This window comes from Elephas maximus, chromosome 1, assembly GCF_024166365.1.
Source record: "Elephas maximus indicus isolate mEleMax1 chromosome 1, mEleMax1 primary haplotype, whole genome shotgun sequence".
Taxonomy (NCBI): Eukaryota; Metazoa; Chordata; class Mammalia; order Proboscidea; family Elephantidae; genus Elephas; species Elephas maximus.
In genome coordinates this window covers 28,512,529-28,535,978 of record NC_064819.1, presented here as the reverse complement: position 1 = coordinate 28,535,978, position 23,450 = coordinate 28,512,529, and the positions used below count along the sequence as shown (strand labels likewise).

The window sequence follows — 23,450 nt, the reverse complement described above, 5'->3', positions numbered from 1 at the left end:
ACACGGCTCCCATAAATACCACATCCACTGGCTTTGAATCCTGGAGCCACAGACTTTCCCCAGACAGCCCCTTGACACCCTTCTACCTGGTGGGACGTCCTTGCCACCTGGTCTCAGCTAAGCTGATTTCCCTAACACCTTTGGAAATGGTAGGCACTCTTGAAGAAGGAAAGGCCCCATGTGCTTAGTTGGAGCCAGTTCCTGGTGCAACAACGTTCTCATATTTCCAGCCATGTCCCCAAATGTCCAATGTCAGTGCCTCCTCCAAAAGGTGGGAGGAGACATATGAAAGAAAGAGAATTAATTTTTTGTTTGTTTGGGCCAGGAATTTTATAGAAAATCTCATCACAACTTTATGCAGGAGATGAGATCACCTGATTTGATAGAAAGTGGTGCTCAGATAAGAGGCAGGGAAGATTCCCAGCAGGTCTGTCTGTCTCTAAAACACAGGCTGTCCACTCTGCCCCACTGCCTCCCGACATTGGTATGATGTCTGCAGCTTGCCAAGAGCCTCACACAAACTATCTCATTTGATCCTCACAGCCCTGAAATCTGGGAGTTATTTCTGATTTCCATTTCACAGAGAGGAAAGCTGAGGCTCAGAGAGGGGAGCTTAGAGACAGCAAGGTTTAAGAGAGAGAGCACTGGACAAGGAGCGGGAAGGCCTGGATCCTGCTCCTGAACAGCTTTGGACTTGGGCAAGTTATGTGCCCCCTCTGACCCTCCGTTTCCTCATCTGCAACATGGGGCAGTGGACTAGATTGTCTCATGACCCCAGCAGCTCAGGTAGTCTATGATCTTATCAAATCTCTCCATATTCCTTATAACAAGATTAGAACTGTGGTAGCAAGGGGGAGCCAACAGAAACTCCTGTACTCAAGTGTCTCCGTTGGGATATTTGCATTTGTTCCTATGCTCAAGTTCACACTTCTAAGTTCATACAGTTACAATATCTTAATCATAATAACACTGTTTCTAGCTCACCATTAACATTCCCATAGGAAATGGAGATGCCAAATTGCTAATAGCACCCCAAGGCTTTGCAGCTCAGACTATCACCCACCTTCAGTGATTTTTATCATGTTTAAATGTGTTATAATATCAACCTTTTAAATTTTAGAATTAGGGAACTCTAAGCCAGTGTCTGAAAACCTTGGTGGCATAGTGGTTAAGAGCTACAGTTGCTAACCAAAGGACAGGGCAAAAAACAAAACTGTTCCCCAGAAACAAATGCAAGTCACTGACTACACTGAGCTGGTGAAACCATTTGAAAAACCCAGCTCTGCTTGTCTGTCTTTGGGGGTGGGGGTGGGGGGCTTCCCTTTGCTAATGGGAATTGCCAGCAGTGGTAGCAGGCCATTGCTGAGTTAAATAAAGCAGTGGCCCAGACTAGCTGTAGGTAGAGGCCCACAGTCCCTGTCTTAGGCTGGGCTCTCTAGAAAAGCAAAACCAGTAAAGCATGTAAATATATATATAGAGAGAGATTCATATCAAGGAAATGGCTCATGTGGTTGTAGAGGCTGTAATGTCCCAAGCCCATGGGTCAGGATAGAGGCTTCTCCTGATTTATGTTGCAGCGGGGCCTGGGGAACCCAAGATCAGTACGTTGGGAAGCAGGGGTGTTGCTCTCAGGCTCTGAAGATCAACGAATCCCAAGATTGGCAGGCAAGACAGCAGGTAAGCTGCTAGCTCAAGCCCTAGAAACCGGAAGCCAGACAAACAGGAGCTGCAGAATGCAGATGAGCAAAAGCCCCGAGTCCTGCCAGAACTTCCACCCACACTTGACGCAGGCCACACGCCCAAGGAAATTCACCTTCAATCAATTGGCTACTCACAGCAGATACCATCATGGGGGTGATCACATATCAAATCCCAACAGGGAAGTGACCACAACATCACACGACTGCCAAAACACTGAGAATCATGTCCCAGCCAAGTTGACACACTGTCTTAAGCATCACAGTCCCCATCTGTGGCACAAAACCTGAGAGTGAGCAATGGCGCCATGCATGGTATGGCAGTGGGAAAAGAATGGGCAGGCGGGGCTTGAGTCTGGGTCCTTTGTTACTTGTAGCTCTGTGGTGGTGGGGCAGTTACTCAATCTCTCTGAACTTTAATTTCTTCACCTGTATTTCAAAAAAGAAAAAAGGATGCTTAGGTTACAGTCTCCTAGAAGCAGTTCCAAACACAAGATTGAAGTGTAAGAAATGCATGTGGGAGGTCATCCCAGGAAGCCCTGGGAGGAGAGTAGAGGAGTAAGACAAGGACGAGAAAGAAGTCAAAACAGGGTTGTCGCCAAGCAGGTAATGGTGGGTACAGCTGGAACTCAATCCTGCCGGGGATCTTTGGAAGGCAGTGTAGAATGTGCCTCACTCAGGGTTATCCCACCCAAGGGGTGAAAAATTGGGGTATATAACCTCAATTCCCTTCCGTCATTGGCTAGGGATACTCCCAGAAGCACCAACTTCCAGTAAAACTTCCCAGTATGTCTGGCCTTTCCCATGTACTGGCTGAATTTGCTCCAAGGATTGGGCAGGCTTAGATGTGTGGAGAAAACAATGACTGTCAGCATTCACTGAGTGACTAATAGAATGCTGTTTTATATGTATCAACTTAAGTAATTCTAACAGCACTCCTAGTTTACTATTCCCATTTAGTAGATGAGTAATTGAGGAACAGAGAGATTAAGTAATTTGTCTGAGGTTATTCATTTAGTAAATTATAGAGCAAGGATTTGAACCCAGGTGGTCTGGCTCTGGAGTCCTAAGTTGATGTGAATGTCTATCATGCTCACCTGCTAATCAAAAAGGGTGGAAGTTTGAGTCCACCCAGAGGTACCTCAGAAGAAAGGCCTAGCAATCTACTTCCAAAAAACCAGCCATTGAAAACCCTGTGGAACACAGTTTTACTCTGATACACGTGGAGTCAGTATGAGTCAGAATTGACTCAACAGCAGCTAGACTTGTACTGGCCTAGCTCCGGAGCTTGCATGGTTAACCATTACACTAGGCTACCTTTCTAAAAAAAAAAAAGAGCTCTCATTCATGACTACACAACACAATCAACGTGTCATTTCCTGGGGATGCTGTCTGCGCCCCAGGATTTCTTACAGAGTATCCTTCATTGCTTTGGTGAAGTTGTCCTAGTCCAACACCTTGCCTTTAGATCTGGCCCAGAAACCTGCTTCTGTCAGACAGCACAATGTAGATGGGTCCACTCCTAAAGTGTGCACAGACACACATTATCCCACTCCAGAGACTGATGTGTAAACCAGGTCATTAATTTCCAATGAGTAATAACTATCTCAAGGAAAGTTAGTGGTTCAATGGTTAAACACTTGACTGCTAACTGGAAGGTTGGCAGTTCAAACCTGCTAGCCACTCTGCTGGAGAAAAGCCCTGGTGATCTGCTTCTGTAAAGATTGTTATTGTTGTTAGGTGCCAAGAAGTCACTTCTAACTTCATAGCGACCCTATGTAGAACAGAACAAAACAGTGCCCAGTCCTGCACTATCCTCACAGCTGTTGCTATGTTTGAGCCCATTGTTGCAGCCACTGTGTCAATCCGTCTCATCGAGGGTCTTCCTCTTTTTCACTAACCCTCTACCTTACCAAGCACGATGTCCTTCTCCAGGGAGTGGTCCCTCCTGATAACATGTCCAAAGTACGTGAGATGAAGTCTTAGCATCCTTGTGTCCAAGGAGCACTCTGGCTGTAAAGATTACAGCCTAGAAAACTTTATACGGCAGTTCCACTCTGCCCTATACCAAAAAAAAAAAAAAAAAAAACCCGTTGCCGTTGAGTTGATTCCAACTCACAGCGACCCGATAGCACAGAGTAGTACTGCCCCACAGGTTTTCCAAGGAGTGCCCAGTGGATTCAAACTGTCAGCTTTTGCTTAGCAGCCATAGCTCTCAACCACTATACCACCAGGGTTTCCACTCTGTCCTGTAGGATTGCCGTAAGTCAGAATCGACTCAATTGTACACAACAACAACAAATATCCTAGGAACCAGAACCCTGGAGTCCTTACGATCAATAGCAGTCAGAATCAGAAGTTTACCTGAAAACCACGGGCTCAGAAAGAGGGAGTGGGAGGATTTGTGTCTGACAGTTGGGGGTGTGTCTCCTCCTTGCTCCTGCCTGGAGGACAATGACTCTGAAGGCTCTGGCCAAGCCTTCCTCTCCCAACAGCAGTGTTTGGATACACTCACCCATCACTTTTCACTGGGATTCATGTTTTCTTGGATTTCATGGTTGACCTAGTCCCTGCTGCTTATTATTTCTTCACATAAGTGACTCGTTGCTTTTAATGAGGTTACAGTAAAACCTGGAGCATGGGGAGGCTTTCTGTAAGATGACTTTGGGGGTACTGTTGGTTTAGTGATAGAATTCTCATCTTCCCTGAGGAAGACTTGGGATCGATTCCCAGTCAATGCACGTTATGCACAGCTGCCACCCATTTGTCAGCAGAGGCTTTTGTGTTGCTATAATGCTGAACGGGTTTCAGTGGAGCTTCTAGACAAATACAGACTATGAGGAAAGGTCTGGTGATCTACTTCTGATTATTACCCAGTAAAAACCCTATGGATCACAAGTGTCCAATCCTATTGTGCAAGAGGTCACCATGAGTTGGGGCTGTCATGGATTGAATTGTGTCCCCCCAAAATATAACAATTTGGCTAGGCCATGATTCTCAGTATTGTGTGATTGTCCACCATTTTGTCATCTGCTGTGATTTTCCTTTGTGTTGTAAATCCTACCTCTATGATATTAATGAGGGGGGATGGGCGACAGTTGTGTTGATGCGGTAGGACTCAATCTATGGGATTGGATTGTGTCTTGAGCCGGTTTCTTTTGGGATATAAAAGAGAGAAGCGAGCAGAGAGACAGGGGGACCTCATACTGTCAAGAAAGCAGTGCCGGGAGCAGAGCATGTCCTTTGGACCTAGGGTTCCTGCGCAGAGAAACTTCTAGGCCAGGAGATTGATGAAAAGGACTTTCCTCCAGAGCCAACAAAGAGAGAAAGCCTTCCCCTGGAGCTGACACCCTGAATTTGGACTTTTAGCCTATTTTAATGTGAGGAAATAAATCTCTCTTTGTTAAAGCCATCCACTTGTGGTATTCTGTTATAGCAGCACTAGATACCTAAGACAGGGGCTAACTCCATGGCAGCTAACAACAATAACAAAGATGACTTTGAGGATGTCTGCTGTGACCCTTGAAAAGTTTAGGAGTTCACTGTCCAAGGAGGTAAAAAAACATGGGTAGACAACTACAACTCAAGATATGGAGGATGATGGAGGTGAGCATGGAGTGTAACAGGAGCTGAGAAAAAAGTTGTGCAGCCATATTGGGAGGGAGGATGTTGTCAGGAAAGACCCCCTGAGGGGACTTTTTCAGGCTCCTTTGATCTGGCTGTACTTTAGCACCTCCCCTCAGTTGGGTGTCTTTGTGCACAAACCACACCACCAACCCCCAGACCCTGGCACAAGGTACTGTATCATTCAGGATATGTGTCATGATCTGGGGGGTTCGGATTTTGTTCAGAAAGTACTTGGAATTGGAAAGATCAGACGGGTTGAAATCAAGTTATCAACACAACCACAACTGTGTTGGAGAAAGAACACTCTGAAAGTAAGGAGGATGTTGGGTTGGTAGAGAGAGAGAGAAGGCTACGAGGCCTGTGGGGAGGCTCTGGTAGTACCAGGCAAGACACATCAAGGGATATAAGCAGAAGCAGGGGAAGTGGAGGAGAGAGGATGGCTTTCAGAGATCCTTGGAGGGTAGACTGGACAGAATTTTGTAACCAACTGGATAAGGGAGAAGAGAGGTGGGGGACAAGATTATGGCTGGGTATCAGCTTGGGAAAGAAAGTGACTCTGGATGTGGAAGCCATTGATAGAGAGAGAGAGAGAGATGAAGTTGAATCCATGGGAGAATCAAGTGTGAAGAGCACCAAGAACAAAATCAGGGAACCCTGAGATTTTAGAGACAGGAAGAAATTTGCTGGGAGTGTGGAGGAAGCAGGGCCAATGCCCCGCCTACTGGTATTTTTCTGATAAGTAGGAGGTACCTCTAGAGGCCAGCATGTGATGGAGTCTTAAGAGAGTGAGGAAGACACAGCTGCTGTGGGGAGTGGGTGAGGGAGCTGACTGGGGACACAGAGAGGACTGCCAAGCCTGGGTTGTTTTCTCCTTGCCTGACAGCTGCTCACCGTCAGTGCACCAGATGGAATAATGAGGTAAGATTCTCCCAGCACAGAAGCTACACCCCGGGAGTGAAGCAGGTACTTTCTGGACCACTAGAGGGCTGTTGGGGCCTGATGAAGTAATTTGCTCAGCAAAGCGGATGAAGAACCTCCCGAATGACCTCTGTAGTTACAGCCAGGAGTGGGCCTGCCCCTAATATTTTCAGGCCTGGGCAGGAGTACAAATGGAGACCCATATACCAGATGTCTAAATATTTACAAACTATAAATTTATCTATTCCCATGGCTGGCTTGCATTCCCAGCCAGGGCCTTGCAGCCCATTCCCAGGCAACATTTTTGCAACCCAGAGGCTAAAGAAGCTGAGCGCTCCCCTGGACCAGTCCTGCCACTGTGAGCCTAGGAGTAGCTCAGATCAGCTCCTGGAGCAGGACGGGGCAGGAGCAGGACGGCGCAGAAGCTGGACCTGGGCCCAGGACTCCTAGCTGATGACTGGACCCCCTGATCCCTGGGTAGGGACCAACTCAATTAAGACCCTCAGGAAGCCAAGTGTCTCAGTCATCTAGTGCCGCTATAACAGAAATGCCACAAGTGGGTGGCTTTAACAAAGAGAAACACATTCTCTCACAGTCTAATAGGCTAGAAGTCCGATTTCTGGGTACCAGCTCCAGGGAAAGGCTTTCTTTCTTTGTTGACTCTGGAAGAAGGTCCTTGTCATCAACCTTCCTCTGGTCTAGGAGCATCTCAGCTCAGGGACCCTGGGTCCAAAGGACATACACTGGCACTACTTTCTTGGTGGTGTGAGACCCTCCTGTCTCTCTGTTTGCTTCTCTCTTGTATATCTCAAAAGAGATTGACTCAAGATACAATCTTCTCTTACAGATTGAGTCCTGCTTCATTAACGTAAGTGCCTCTAGTCCTGCCTCATTAACATCATAGACTTATAACACACAGGAAAGTCACATCAGATGGCAAAATGGTAGAAATCACACAATACTGGGAATCAAGGCCTAGCCAAGATGACACACATTTTTGGAGAACACAATTCAATCCATTCCCTGGAGAAGGACATCATTCTTGGTAAAGTAGAGGGCCTTTGAAAAACAGGAAGACCCTCAATGAGATGGATGGACACAGTGGCTGCAACAATGGGCTCAAGCATAACAACAATTATGAGAATGTCAGAGGACCAAGCAGTGTTTTGTTCTGTTGTACATAGAGTCGCTGTGAGTCAGAACTGACTCGACAGCACCTAACAACAACAACAACAAATTCAATCCATAACACAGAGGCAGCCAGCACTGCCCCTCCCCGCCTTCCGCCAATCCCCACCACTCACCATTTCGCCAACTCAGCATTTCCAGGCAGTTCTAAGACCTCCCAAAACTATATTATTGGGGCAGAGAGGAGGGAAAGAGCACAGTGATCTTAGGGAAACTGGCTAGACATCCCCTTTAGGTGATTATAATCAAAATGGGCCCTCTGGAAACATTCAGCTGCTGAGTGGGAAGACAAACAATACATACAATAGAACACTACTCAGTAATAAAAAAAACTATTTGTTGTTAGGTGCTGTCAAGTTGGTTCTGACTCACAGCAACCCTATGTACAACAGAATGAAACACTGCCAGGTCCTGTGCCATCCTCACAATTGTTGTTATGCTTGAGCCCACTGTTGTAGCCACGGTGTCAATCCATCAAATGTGTGTATGCAATTAATGTATGCAACAACATGGAGGTATGTCAAAAGCATTACACTAAGAAGCCAGAATCAAAGGGGTCATACTGGATAATTCCACTTATATTACCTTCTGGAAAGGGCAAAGCTGTAGGCAAAGAAGACAAACCAGTGGTTGTGTGTATGGGGGAGGGTTAACTGCAAAGGGACACAAGGGAATTTTTTTGGGTAATAAAAATATTCTGTCTTGATTGTGGTGATGGTTACACAACTGCATGAATTTGTCAAAAATCATGGACCCATATGCTTAAAAAAGTGATTTTTATAGTTTGTAAATTATACCTTCATAAAGCTAACACCCCAAATAAGTAAGTAAATAAATACATCAATCAATCAATCAATTGATCAAGACCGTCTTTCTCTGGTTTTTGAGGACAGAGGCTGTGATTGTCTCCCTCCCTACCCAGCCCCAACTTGAACACTCAGACCCACATTGCCTGGCCTGGGGGGTCCAGTTCAGCCCAAGTGACACTCTCCTATAATCATCTTTCATTCAATTTTTTATCAAACCGGATGGATGGATGGAGGGAGGGAGGGAGGAGGGAGGGAGGGGGGAGGGGGAGGGAGGGAGGGAGGGAGAGATGGATGGATGGACGGATGGACGGACGGACGGACGGACGGACGGACGGATGGACGGATGGACGGGTGGACGGGTGGATGGGTGGATGGGTGGGTGGATGGGTGGATGGGTGGGTGGGTGGATGGGTGGGTGGATGGGTGGGTGGATGGGTGGGTGGGTGGATGGGTGGGTGGATGGGTGGGTGGGTGGATGGAAAGAGATTTTTAGACAGAAAAGTCAGAAAATGTTTTGTATTTCAGAGTTTGTGACAGGTTTGTTGTTGTAGTGTGCCATTGAGTCGATTGTGATATATAGGAATATCTAAAGGGTAGGCCGCAAGGCAGGGTGGGGCTCCTCTTTGCAAGGTTAAGCAGTAAGAGAATGTGAGAGGCTGAGTGAAAGCACTTTGAGAAGTCTGGGTGTACCTCAACTTCTAACACCCAATAGGCTCTCACCTAACACACAACCTTTGAGAGTGAACTTCCTGTGAAAATTATTTTTGTTCAAATTTTAAATGTGCATTTTTTAAAAAGAGTCTCATAAGTAAGCATTTTAAAGTGAATACTTTCCCTCTAATTTACCTGTTTTGCAAATTTGAAATCTTTCATGGATTGGTTTTGCTTAAAAGGTAAGCCGTCATGTCTCCAACTTCCTTAACAGATCTACCATATGTGTCCTTTTATTATGGCAGAGCCAATTGGAAACCAGAAAAATGGAGGGGAAGAGAGGAGAAGATAATAAAATAATGGATAAAAGAGAAAGCGGTTCTATTTGTCTTTCTAATGCAGGCTCACAGACACTCACAAGTTCCTCCCCAGGCCAGCACTCCAGTTCCCACTTGCTTTTCACAAGCATCACATGAAACCATAGGAGCCACTTATACTGAAAGTGTGCCTTACTCTTGTGACATAACTGAAGCAAGTGCTTTCTTAAAATTGTCATATCATGGGGAAGACATTGGCACGAACACCTGTTACACCAAAGCGTTGTTCTTAACTATGGGGTTCTAGGATGTCTGGAATGCCTGCTAAAGTCAGTCTTTCTATGACTCAGTTTATTCATTTGTAAAATGGGAATAATAACAACTGTCCTCCTATTCTCACATAAGGGGTTTGCGCTCAACTACAAACCTAAAAGTTGGTGGTTTGAACCTACCCAAGGGCACCACAGAAGAAAGGTGTGGCCATCTGCTTCTGTGAAGACTACAGCCAAGAGAACCCTATGGAGCAGTTGTACCCTGTAACACATGTGGTGGTCATGAGTAAGAACAGACTCCAGGGCAACAGGTTGAGTTATCATTTTTTTCCTCACATAAGCATGGTGAGGACCAGATAAGATGTCATATATGAAAGAGCTTTACGAACTCTGAGATAGCGTGAGCAAACCTGAGCCGCTGCTGAGTGCGGTAAGACACAGCCCACATGGCAGGAAAATGTGACTTAATGTGCTTGGCTGCTAACTGAAAGGTTGAAGGTTCAAGTCCACCCGGAAACACTTCAGAAGAAAGCCCTGGCGATCTACTTTCAATCATGGAAAGCCCTGTGGAGCACAGTTCTACTCTGACACACACGTGGCCGCCAGGAGTCGAAATTGTTTTTTTTCCAACTGGTAACAACTTCAGGAACCCCTGGCCCTTAGAGATGGCCTCAAAAGCTTGTTAGTGGGTGGAATCCTTTGTATCTCTAGCCTACAATCAACATGCAGGCAGCCCTCCTCTTCCCCATCTTCCTCCCTTCTCTTACCTCCTATTCACAGGAACACAATCTAAAGATTGCTCTTTCTGCTTGAGTTCTGGGTCCCAGCCCACTAGCCTAACCAAGGTCACTAGGTTGACTGGTGAGCTCCAGCAAAACCATCCTGTGTATGCTCAGAAACAGTGGAGGTCAGCAGTACAGCCGCCCCGCCGTCGTTCTGGGTGCACAGTTCAGGGGACAGGCTAATGCGGCTGGTTCAGGGAGCTGGGGCGTGAACAACGGGAACAAAGCCCGGTCTGCTGTGCTCGGGGAGGCAAAGTGCTGCCAGGATTTCCCCTGAGAGCTCATCAATTCCAGAACCACTCATCCAGGCTGCTGAGCCCCTGTGGTCGCTGACTTGCAATGGGGCATGTTGGCTCTGGGGAAAATGGGACCAGAGTGAAAGGAAATGAGATGGGTTAGCTGAGATAAGAGAAAACCAAGGGGCCATAAGGGCCATTGAAATCTCGATGGAGCACAGTTCTACTTTGACATACATGAGTCACCATGAGTTGAAATCTGCTTGATGGCAACTGACTTGGTTTTTTGTCTGTTTGTTTTGGCATCTCCTGAGAGGTGTAGACAGAAGAAATGGGTAGAAGAGAACAAGGGGGATTTGTGTGCACTCTAGAGACAATCCTACTGACTTTGAAAACTGCTGGGATCTAGAACCAGAGAGGCTTATGTGAGAGCTAAGAGAAGGCCAGACTCCTGTGATAATGAAGACTTGGCTCTTTCTAAAGGCAGTGGGATGGGTTGGATGATTCTGATATATTCTTTTCCAACCAGGAAGCATTTGCCAAAACATAGATGCTTTTCTAAAAACAACTGGGGGTAGAAAAAAGCTAAACAAGTAAAAAAAAAAAAAAAAACCAAACAAGTTGGTAATAGAGTTACTTTTAGTACTAAGAAATAGCACCATCATGGTATCCAAGGTGGTCACGTACATGCTATGTAGTTTTCATACATTATCTCATTTTAATGCTCACAAGGAAGATGTTATCTTTGTTTTGCAGGTAAGGAAATGGAGAGTTATATGTATTGGATTGGGTGAATCTGCTGCAAAAGACCTCTTTAAAGTGTTAAAAAGCAAAAATGTCACTTTGAGGACTAAAGTGAGCCTGACTCAAGCCATGGTATTTTCAGTCACCTCATATGCATGTGAAAGCTGGACAATGCATAAGGAAGACCGAAGAAGAATTGATGCCTTTGAATTATGGTGTTGGTGAAGAATATTCAATATACTATGGATTGCCAGAAGAGCAAAGAAATCTGTCTTGGAAGAAGTACAGCCAGAATACTCCTTTGAAGCGAGGATGGTGAGACTTTATCTCACATACTTTGGACACGTTATCAGGAGGGACCAGTTCCTGGAGAAGGACATCATGCTTGGTAAAGTAGAGGGTCAGCAAAAGAGAGGAAGACCCTCAACAAGACGGATTGGCACAGTGGCTCCAACAATGGATTCAAGCATAAGGATTGTAAGGATGGCACAGGACTGGGCAGTGTTTTCTTCTGTTGTACACAGGGTCGCTATGAGTCTGAATTGACTTGACAGCACCTAACAACAACAACACATACCAGATTCTGTGACTTACACCTAATCAGTAGAAATGGCAGCATTTGAATCCACTTATGCCTAACTCCCCAGGGAAGAAGGGGACTTGTTAGCCCTTGAACTAGAATGTTGGTTCTTAGGAAGGGGCTGTTGTTGTTGTTGTTAGGTGCCATCGAGTCGGTTCCAACTCATAGCGACCCCATGCACAACAGAATGAAAGACTGCCCAGTCTTGCACCATCCTTACAATTGTTGTGATGTTTTAGCCACTGTGTCAATCCACCTTATTGAAGGTCTTCCTTATCAGGGCTGGTGGAAAAGCACAAGGAGAGCTGAGTCTCCTTAGGACTTATGCTGTTGTCTGAGTCTGAGAAAGGAGGGTCAAACGTAATCCTCCAGTCGCAGTCTGCGCTGCTCAGACTAGAGCTAAAACAGAGTGAAAAATGTAAATGGCAATCTGCACAGAGGAGAGGACCAGGATGGGGAGGAGACAAGGAGCCAACAACATCCAAAGAGAAACTGTGCAAGGAGTAGGAATCGTTCGGCCTAGAGGGCGTAGAGGCAAGTTGGAGGGGCCTTTAAACATATAAAGACCCATCTTGCAGATGAAGAACTAGTTGGAAAGCAGAAGTAGGATTGCTGGTTGAAAGCTACAGGGAACAAATTTTGGCTCCATGTAAGGAAACACTTTCCAATATTCAGAGCCCTTTGACAAACAAAAATTGGAAACTGGTGGTCCATAGGCTAAATTCAGCTGTGGATGCATTTTGTTGGCTTGCGGTGTTTTCTCATTGTGTTTGTATGTCCTTCTGTGGGCGTGTGCTGGCCTGTTAGGCCACAAGTTCACACCCCTTTGTGCTTTTATCTCCCAGGTCATTCGTGTGTAACCTGCTTTGCCCCTGAAGCAGAGTCGTTGAATTTAGAAAATAAAAATACAAGATGTCCAGTTAAATTTGAATTTAAGACAAAGGACAAATAATTTCTTAATATGTCTGTGTAATGATTGGGATATACTTATGCTACTTGGGGTATACTAATATTGTCCTGTATTTAATCTGGCCACCCTAACCTGGAGGCATTTAAATGTGAGCCCCGGATCATACATTTTCAGGAAGTAGGCTTCACATTTGGGAAATATCCAAGCAGAGACTTGTCTCAGAGGAACGGTTGGATGGAAACTGGGCTAAAACGGCCTCAGTATGCCCTTGCCCTATTTTCTTCGGCTTCCACTCGAGGGCAACAAAACAATAAAAGGTAGAGGGAGAAAAACCTCTCACTAACAACTGAGGTGCTGTTCTGGGTGTGGTTGACAGGAGGGGAACCCCCTTCTTGCTCTAACAGCAGAATGTTCTGGGATTGATTTATAGATGAGGATATCAAATATTTTTGACCTCTAACATCAATTGCTAGTAAAACTCCTTTTAGGTGCAAGTTTACTGACGTGTCTGCAGCTGGGGAGAATGGTGGCAACCTTTTTGCCTCAGGGCAAGTACCAAGAGGCATGTAACACCCTAAAATGATAACCCTGGCTTATCAATTGAAAGCCATTTTCTGCTTCTCTGTGACTGTGGTTCTTCATCCTGACACTTCTTGTTTGTCCTGTTGCTGGAATGGCTACCGTGGTTGTTTGACCGACTCACCAAGGATTGCAACGTGGCAGCTGTTGATATTCAAGAAGAGACTGGCACTAACTACTCTGTTACCACAGCCTCAGTTTCCTCCACGGAAAATGTGTCAGGATCCCTGAGGTCACTTCCAGAAATTGTGCCTCAGAAAATAAGTGTCTATAGTCTTTGGTCATCTGCTAGTCCTTGTGGCCCCCAGAGAATTAGAATGCGTTCACTCTGAGTCGGAATTGACTCGACAGTAACGGATTTTTTTTTTTTTTTTTTTGGTTGATATGTCTTGAGAGAGTATTCAACTCCCACATTCTGGAGATAAGGAAAGTTAGCCTCACGTAGGGTGACAGGGCCAGGGCTGGTGACTAGAGTCAACCCTCAGGCCAGAGCTCTTAGCAGCCCAGCCCATGGTCTCCCCTTCCTTCTCCTCAGTCCTCTATGTCTCCCTCCCTGACTTTTACCCAATTTTCTCAAAGCCCCTCACTCAAAACCAAAACCAAAAGGTCAGCAGTTCAAATCTACCAGGTGCTCCCTGGAAACCCTATGGGGCAGCTCTACTCTGCCCTGTAGAGTCGCTATGAGTCGGAATGGACTCGACGGCAACGGGTTTGGTTTTGGGTTTTGGCGTATCTGAACAAGCCCTCTCCTTAGTGACTCCAATTTGTAATTTTGGGGAAAGCTCCTAGAGGACATGGGCTTTGTCGCCTCTTTTAAAGAGTAGTGCACTCAGAATAGCCCAGGTTTCGTCAGATGCTCACAAAATCTTCCTGATGACGCTGTGTTTCCTTCATTGTTCTCCTCGTCGAGGTTAAATGGCTAAAAACCTTAAGAGTTACTCAAAACAAGTAAAACTAAATAAACTTCCATTTTAACTATTGTGAAGTGGGGACGAACTGTTTAACAGGTCCTTTATTTTCACAGGAAAATTCTCAACCTTAAGTTAACTGACACAGAAATGCCTGGATCTTGTACAAGGGACGTTAGGTGACTATGGCACCATGTTTTTCAAGTAAGAACCCTGTTTTTACTGGTAGTTCTTGATAGGTACTCTGCCTCCTTCCGGGGGCCCTGTCCTTCCCTCCTTTAAAATTTTTTCAGGGTCTTATACTGCCATCATGCACACAGATCCTCAGCCAGTGTGTGTTGAATGCATGAGTTGAAAATAGAAAAGAACAAGGGCTTTGAAAGCAGAAATATCCTCAATCAAACCCCGGCTCCCCCATCCATCAGCTGATAAACTTGGGCAAGTTTTTAATCTAAGCCTCCGTTTCCTTATTTGTACATTGCCAATCAACCACCTTTCTTCCAGGGTTGTTGTTAATAGAAAATGGGATGATGTAGGCACTCAATACCTAAAAAAAAATACAGAGCTGTTCAATTCATGCAAAACGTAAGCAATAAGAACCACCACGTGGCGCCATGATTTTCTAACTTTTAATGCAGTCCCACTTGGTTTGGCTCAAAGATCTAAATAGGCAATCTGAAGGATGAGGTGTGTCAAGTAACTGCTGAGTGTGGGGGGCACTATGTTGCTGGTCCCTAAAAGCATTGAAGGGGAGGAATTACAGTCAGCAGTGGAATGCAAAAGCCCACTGTTTTATTTATGCTGCCTATGTGGACCACACGGCCAGCCGGCATTTGGCCCCCATGACGAAGCTTGTGGCTCAATCCACATCATCACTCCACAATGCGGCGGAAAGACTGAACAGCTGGGGACACTGCGCCCCAGTCGATGGGCTTCCGGTACTCCGTCTTGTCCAGGAGGTACTGCCTGCCACGGTAATTGGGCAGCTCATAGAAAATCCAGATGCCCTCCAGCACCTTACAGGAGTGGATCTCTCGCATGTGGAACTGCTCCATGATGGAAGGGCAGTCTTGAGTGGTTTCATGCATCTGGCCATTGAAATCCCCCTTCTCAAAGATCTGAAGCTTATACTGGGCTCCCCTAGGCTGAAGAAACATAGGAGGAGATGAACAGGAAACCATTATGGAAACCACCAGCAGGTCAAGGACTCAGAGAACAGGACGGCTCAGAACCTACTCTCTTGAAAGCTAGGTGGTCTAAACTCTTATCCCCATTGTGCACTGACTAAGACATCTGACTTTTTCAATAAGAAAAAAAGTAATTCCTCAAAATGCTCAAGAGGTCGAGAAAGAGCTATGGAGATCATCAGTGTATTTGGTCTTGTGATGAAATGCCCTCAGATTTTATTCAAGCCTCAAAAAACAAAACAAAAAACCAAACCCATTGCTGTTGAGTTAATTCCAACTCATAGTGACCCTACAGGACAGAGTAGAACTGCCCCTTAGAGTTTCCAAGGAGCTCCTGGTGGATTTGAAGCACTGACCTTTTGGTTAACAGCATAGCTCTTAACCACTACGCCACCAGGGTTTCCATTCAACCCTCAGTAGCCAACAAAAGACAGGCACCCATGAAGACTTGGAAAAATTATAAGAAAACTCAGGTAAGAGCAACAAAGAGAAGGAGAGAGCGAGGAAGTGAGAGAGCAAGTGTGAGAGACAGCACACAAGCCTGGCTTTCTCACCAGGTGAATAGCTCTGCAGGAGCTCAGGCGGTCATTGAGGCCCATCCAACGCTGGTATTCCGGGTACTCGCCCTGAGGTAAGATGTACACGTGGCCAGCAAAGTTAGGCCTTTCGTACACAGCCCAGGTGCCTCCTTCCACTCGAATGGAGTTGCAGCGGTTCAGGTATATGTGGAAATCTGCACAGTCACAGTCACAGTCATAGTGACGGCCTTGGAAATTCTTCTCTTCGTAGAAAGTAATCTGAAGAAATGGAAACCCAAGAGAAGAACTGAAGGGTTGGGTGGCTTTATTCAAAGATAAAAATGAACAGTATAGTCTTTACTTTTAGAAATCCCTTTCTCTTCTGTTTTGAGAAGAAAATATGTCATTGTACCTTGTCCCATGACAGTATCCATTTCCTGGAAGACAACTTGGAACCCACAAAACCAAACTCATAGCCACCCTATAGGACAGAGTAGAACTGCCGCATAGGGTTTCCAAGGAGCAGCTGGTAGGTTCGAATTGCCCACCATTTTGGTTAGCAGCCGAGCTCTTAACCAGTGCACCACCAGTCTCCAAAGGCACTTTTAGTTGTCAATAATATGTACAGGTACTTTCTCAAGGCTTAAAATGAAGCCAAACAGAAGAGTGCTCCGATAGAAGCCAGCACCTTCAGACTCAAGTTCATTGCTTCCTCCTTTATGTTCCCACAGCCCTCTGTACTTATCACATTATGTTACAAAATCTCCATCTGTAGTCTGTCTCTCCCTCTCTCCCACCAGATTTCTTCCAAAGGCAAGGACCAAGCCTTAATCAGTAACAGAACTCCTGTGCTAGCACTTGACAGGCCTCAGTGTTTGATGAAGATGAGCGAGTTCTGGAGGCAGAAATTCATATACAAAAAGGAGAGAGAGAAAACACACAGACCTGATATTTAGAAAGCTGATTTTAGGTGAGCACAGAGCATACACACATGAAAACATATTATGTTCCATGTTATTAGTTTATAGCCAACAGAGTAGTTGCAAAGGAATCAAAATGACAAGACAAGAACGCTCTTTGCTTCCAACTCTTACCCACTTCTCAAGTTTCTATCACAATGCCTGGGGCGTGAATCCGAGACCACTGATGGTGCTAGAAGACATGGGTTCTCGAGTTGCCTCCCCATAACCTGCCCTACTACTTTGTCAAGTCACCTCTGTGCTTCCGTATACCGTTTGTAAATGAAAGGACTAGACTAGATTAGAAGCCCTGGCTATAAAATAAACTCAGAGCTTTTCTGGTTGAAACAGGAGATGGAGTTCCCAGGAACTCCCAGGACTTCGCGGAGCAGTTCCTGAAAACTAGACCAACGAACTCTAGAGTCTGTTCCTCCTTGCTCTACAATTCCACCATTCAAGATAGATACTAGGATGTAATTTAAACCGAAACCACAAAAAGGTGTCCCCGCTTCCAGTGGCCAATTTCCTGGCATTATGCTGCCACCTAGTGGCTGATTTGCTCGGTCGATTTAAAAACTGAAAACACATGAGCCGTTTCAGATTGAAAGGAGCTGAGTCTGGTAAAGGGAGTCTGTGAGCTGAGGATTAAAAGATAAGTGGGGTTTTCCAGAGGCAGAGGGAAAGGATAAGCCTGATCAGAAGAATAAAGGAGTGAAAGAAAATGGCCCGTTATGGGACAGCAAGTAGTTCATTAAGACAAGTGCCTATTGGTATGTGGTGAAGCATTAGAACATAAAGCCAGAAAAAGGGATACAGGAACCACGTGGAAGCCCGTTGGTGATTACGTGGGAGATAGAACATGGTGGTTTGTGCCTCTAAACAGATGGTCCAGGTGAGGGATGCTGAGGACCACCTGAAAGGCAACTGCAATGTGAATAACCATGTCAAAAGAAATGTAGGATTTGGTGATAATCAAATGTAGGGAACAAAGGAGAGGAAGAGACCAAGAATGACCCACCAAAGGGCATGAATCTCGTTCTCTTGTAGCCCAGGTGATTCTTTCTAAATAGTAATACACCAGTAATTCCTTTCTTCACCTTCATTTTTTCCCTCCCATTTCTCTTAACTCATCTTTTTCCCTTTCCCTAAAAGTTTCCTTTTTCTTTCCCACCCTTCAATCATCTACTTTATCTCTTTTATAGGCTCCCTCAGTATCTTTCTCTCTCCCAGCTTCCTTCCCTATCTTGACATCCCAGTTGCCGTGGAGTCAATTCCGACTCATAGCCACCCTATGAAAAAAAAAAAAAAAAACACTAAAAAAAACTAAACCCAGCGCCATCGAGTCGATTCCGACTAATAGCGACCCTATAGGACAGAGTAGAACTGCCCCATAGAGTTTCCAAGGAGCGCCTGGCGGATTTAACTGCCAACCCTTTGGTTAGCAGCCATAGCACTTAACCACTATGCCACCAGGTTTCCAGCCATTCTATGAGTCACAGTAAAACTGCCCCACACGATTTCCCAAGGCTGTAATCTTTATGAAGCAGACTGCCACGTCTTTCTCCCACAAAGCAGCATCTGATTTTTCTGTTAGCAGCCAAGTGCTTAACCGTTGTGCCACCAGGGCTCCTTATCTTAGCACAGCACATACTTAGAGATACATGGTACCTCAGTTTACAAATGAAGAAAAAAAAAATCCCACTGCTCTGGAGTCACCTATGGATCCCCTACTTGCTGGTTATGTGACCTTGGACAGGTCATTGAGCCTGTCTCTAAAGCTCAGTCTCCTCTTCGGTAAACTAGAGTAACAGAGGGCTGCTGTGAGGGTCCAATAGGATAAAGCATTGAAATATCTGGCTCATAATTGCCAGTGAGTTTTTGCTAGTTATCACAGACATAGAGGTTCAGTGCCTTGCCTAAGATCTACTAGCTAGTCACACAATAGTTGCAGGCAAACCAGCAGACTGTAGCACAAAACTGGTCCCTAGTCTGTGGTTCCTTCTATTTCCCCTTGCCTCCCTTTGCTGTCTTCCTACTGGCACAGCTAGCTCTGTTCAACATGGCACCATTTGCTCTCTGAGAAACTCAACAAGACTGATCCTGAGTCTGAAGGGCTTTTCCCATGACCTGTGAACTGTCTTTAGGACAATCAAGGTAACGTCTCTAAGAATGGATAGATTCTAAACTCCTTAATTCAGAGGCTCTGCTTACATTTGTTGGCCAACTATTCACCAAAAACAAGGCTTGGCAAAGGATATGCTGTTGGAAATGAGGTTACCTCCCTCCAAGCACCTATGGACTTCAATTCCTTTTTAGGAGATTTGCCTGGCACTCTTTTAAGATCCTCACAGCACTAAAGACACTATCTTATTTTTCTGCTCAAAACTCCTGGATGGCAAGTATGATTATTAATTCTATTTTCCAAAGGGAAGAAAAAGATAGGCACTAATCGGTTTGGGGACAAGTTAACAGGTGCCTCCAACATGATGAAATGGGAAATACTTGACATTACCTAGGTTGTTTTCTTGCCAAAAATGTTAAATCTAAATCTGACAATATACATTGCAGGGCTTTCTACGAGACACCTGGCCTAGACTGAAAAATGTCAATGTCTCAAAACACAACACAAAAGAGAAAGGGGCTGTTCTAGCTTCCAAAACAAACAAGCCCTTTGCTGTCAAGCCCTAATTGGTGCCCTGGTGGCACAGTGGTTCAGTGCTTGGCTGCTAATTGAAAGGTTGACAGTTTAAACCCACCAGCCACCCCACAGGAGAAAGATGTGGCAGTCTGCTTCTGTAGAGATTACAACCTTGGAAACCCTATGAGGCAGTTCTACTCTGTCCTATAAGACCTCCATGAGTCGGAATCGACTTGACGGCAACAGGTTCTAGATTAAAGGGGGTTAAAGGGACTTGACAACCAAATGCAACGTGTGATCCTTGGCGGGATAGTGAATGGGTAGAAAGCCAGCCATCAAGCACATTTTGGGGGAAATTTGGATACGGTCTGAACATTAGATATGTATGATATATTTCGGGGGTGTTTAAACAGGGAAATGCCCTTGTTTTTAGGAGATACATGGCTAAACAGGGGAAAAGTATAATTAAGGCTGATACTTACTTTCAAATGGTTTAGTAAAAAGAAAGAGACAGACACCTAATACGGCAAAATACTAACAGTTGGAGAATTATCAGTGAAGGCCATACAAGCATTCATTCAATATTTCTTTCTTCTTTCAACATTCAATGGGTTTGAAATTTTTCAAAGAGTTGGAGGGAAAATCAGGCCCCAGAAAGTGGCTTTGCCTTACACCAACAGGTCAGTGGAAGAGCCGAAGAGAAATGAAGGTATAGGCCCCATTCCCAAAACCCTGCTGAGAGATCAATTTCCATGCCAGTCATCCCGAGTCAAATATTTTAGAGGCAATTTTTCTAATGTTAAGTGAGCACTTTATTTGGTGGAAAGGAAGAAAGTAACTGCTTGTATAAGAAGAATAATTAGGATTTAATTCACCTCACTGGTCCGTCCACCGTGGTCTTCTAGAACATTAATTAATAGTTGAGGCTAAATTTCACAGAACACATTTTAAAACGAATACCACAAGTTTTCTAGTCCACAGAATCCATTCACTAGTGTTTCCTATTCCTGTGGAGATACACAGAATATTAGCTGCTGAGAAGCAGAAATCATGATATTCAGGCATGATTTCCTACACAGCATTCAACATAGCACCACACATAAAGATAAACCCTTAATAGAAATAGAGTGCTGGGTAATTCTGCTGGAGGAAAAATATAATAAGCATTTCTTAACCTTCCCTCCTCACCCCAGCCTACCCTAACCACTAGCATACTCACCTCCAGGCAACGAGGCAAAAACACTTCTCCACGTTCCTGTCAGTGGGTCATGAGGTGAAAAGCAAACAAGACATCACTATGACTATTTACTTACCTTGGTTCCAACCTTAGACATTTTTGGTGTGTAGGCTGGTTCCCCAGGGCTGAAAGAAATCCGGGAACAGCTACAGAGAGTTAGAGGGGCAGAGACAGCATTTATACAGGGCTGATTTCAAATCAAACATTTGCTTGGTCATGAGAACTGAATCCAAAAATTGAGTCAGTCATTTGGAGGCTACTGACACTTTCTAGAAAAACAATTGGGATTATGAAATAAAGGAAAGCTTCAGTGCCCCCTTTCTTGCTTACCAAGCCTTCCTGCACTGGGATTTTGCTGAGTCAAGACACTAAAACCCAGCCAAAGTTTTGAAAATTAAAAACACAGAAGTCCCTCTTCCCTGGGCAGTTTTGTTTTTTAGTAAACAGCCCCTCTGAAATCTCCACAGCCTTTTTCCTTTAACGAAACTTGTAGGATGCAGGAGTCAAAAGACCACCCTCTATTCTGAACAGAAGTGACCCAAAGGCAACAAAACTTACCTGTTATGGGCTGAATTGTGTCTCCTGCCCCACTCCCCCAAGAAGATATGTTGAAGCCTTAACTTCCAGTACCTGTGAAAGTGACCTATTGGGAGATGATGACTTTGCAGATGTAATTAGTTATGTTAAACATGAGGTCACACTGGAGGAGGCTGTGGCCTAATTCTACTGATGTCCTTATAAAAAGAGACACAAACCAGTGACACGGGGGGAAGACGGCCATATGAAGACAGAAGCAGAGATGGGCGTTATGCCTCCATAGCCTAGGAGTGCCTGGGGCTGCCAGGACCTGGGAGGCCAGGAAAGATCTCCCCCTAGCCTCCAGAGAGAGAATGACTCTGCTGAAACCCTGAAATTGAATTTCTAGGTCCCCGAATCGAGAGAATAAGTCCTGTTGTTTTAAGTTATCCAGTTCTGGCACTTCGTTACAGCAGCAATAGAAAGCTAATACAGATGACAGCTAAAGGCAAGGCTTGGTCTCGTGTGTGAAAAACCAACACGCCAAAGGGCATTCGGGGATGATTGGTGAAAATTTTAATATAGACTGTATTTAACCCTAGATTTTTTTTTTTTTTTTAATGTTGCTGTTAGATGCCGTGGAGTCAGCGCTGACTCATGGCCACCTTACATTTAACAGAATGAGACACTGCCTAGTCCTGCATGATCCTCACAGTTCTCAGTACGTTTGAGCCCATGGTTGCAGCTATTAAGAGTATTGCATCAATATTAATCTTCCTGAATTTGATTGGCTGTACTATGATTAGGTAAGAGATTGTTTTTAGATGCATGATAATGTATTTAGGAGTAAAGGATCATGAGGTCTGCCACCTACTCTCAAATTGTTGTGTGAAAATAAAATACTCTATGATGTTGTGGTTACAGGCCGTGGAGCTGGCCCCTGCCTCATGACAACTCTGTGCTGGTCCCGCACCGGCCCCATGATCTGCTGTAGATCAGAGTGTTGTGATCCACACGAGATTCACTGGCTGACTTTTGGAAGTAGATCGCCAGGCCTTTCTTCCTAGCCTTAGTCTGGAAGCTCTGCTGAAACCAGTTCAGCATCAGAACAACACACAAGCCTCCACTGACAGATGGTGGCAGCTGTGCTTGAGGTTAATTGGCCGGTAATTGAACCTGGGTCTCCCGTATGGAAGGTGAGAATTCTGCCACTGAACCACCACCGCCCCGATACTGTACATACTGGGAAAGCAAATACGGCAAAAGGTTAACAATTGGTCAGTCTAGACAAACGGGAGTTTGTTGACTGACTCTTGTAATTTTTCTATAAATTTTTTTTTTCAAAATATAAATTTTAAGAAAAAGCTCTAATCCACAAGGAGCCCTGGTGGTGCAGCGGTTAAGAACTCAGGCTGCCAACCAAATGGTCGGTAGTTTGGATCCACCAGCAGCTCCTTGGAAACCCTACTGGGCAGTTCTACTATATCCTATAGGGTAGCTATGAATCAGAATCGGCTCAACAGCAATGGTTATTATTATTTTTTTTTAATCCACAAGAAAGGGTGCTACTATATGGAGCCCAGCAGGCAGAAAGTACCGTGGGACTCTTGAATTTGCAAAGGTTTAGCTAAATTCAACTTGCCACCTACTAGGTTCTTTTCTCTGCCCATGATAGCGTAGTAGGACCTATTCAGAGAACATTTTTTGTCACTTAATACACTTCAGGAATGAGATTAGTTTAAGTAGACTGTTAGGGTTTGAATTGTGTCCCCACCCCCCCCCAAAATATGTGTTGGAATCCTAAGTGCTTGGCTGCTAACCAAAAGGTAGGCAATTCAAACCTACCAGTCGCTCTGCGGAAGAAAGATGTGGCAGGCTGTTCCTTTAAGGAAACCCTGGTGGCGCAGCAGTTAAGTGCTTTGGCTGCTAATCAAAAGGTCAGCAGTTTGAATCCACCAGGCGCTTCTTGGAAATGCTATGAGGCAGTTCTACTCTGTCCTATAGGGTGGCTATGAGTCGGAAGCAACTCAAGGGCGATGGGTTTGGGTTTTTTGTTGTTGTTGTTGTTGGTTTCTGTAAAGATTACAGCCTTGGAAACCCTATGCGACAGTTCACTCTGTCCTATAGGGTCACTGAGTTGGAATTGACCCGACAGCAATGGGTTTTGGGTATACAGC

The 23,450-nt window shown here is 45.1% G+C and overlaps 1 protein-coding gene across 1 annotated transcript; it reads right to left on the bottom strand.

Moving 5' to 3' along the window:
* Positions 1-14,862: 14,862 nt before the first annotated feature.
* Positions 14,863-21,871, bottom strand: CRYGS (crystallin gamma S). Its single transcript, XM_049880828.1, has 3 exons — positions 20,834-21,871; positions 15,960-16,202; positions 14,863-15,363 (listed from the first exon to the last, which is right to left on the bottom strand). Exons 1-3 carry the CDS (start codon positions 20,852-20,854, stop codon positions 15,091-15,093), a joined length of 537 nt encoding a protein of 178 aa, XP_049736785.1. The 5' UTR covers positions 20,855-21,871; the 3' UTR covers positions 14,863-15,090.
* Positions 21,872-23,450: the final 1,579 nt, after the last annotated feature.

Excerpts from the sequence above, each read along its gene's own strand:
- CRYGS (XM_049880828.1), bottom strand. The coding sequence starts at position 20,854 with ATGTCTAAGGTTGGAACCAAG. Across the intron at positions 16,203-20,833 it reads TGTCTAAGGTTGGAACCAAG|ATTACTTTCTACGAAGAGAA; the intron begins GTAAGTAAATAG and ends CCATTTCTTCAG. Across the intron at positions 15,364-15,959 it reads CCTGCAGAGCTATTCACCTG|CCTAGGGGAGCCCAGTATAA; the intron begins GTGAGAAAGCCA and ends ATGTTTCTTCAG.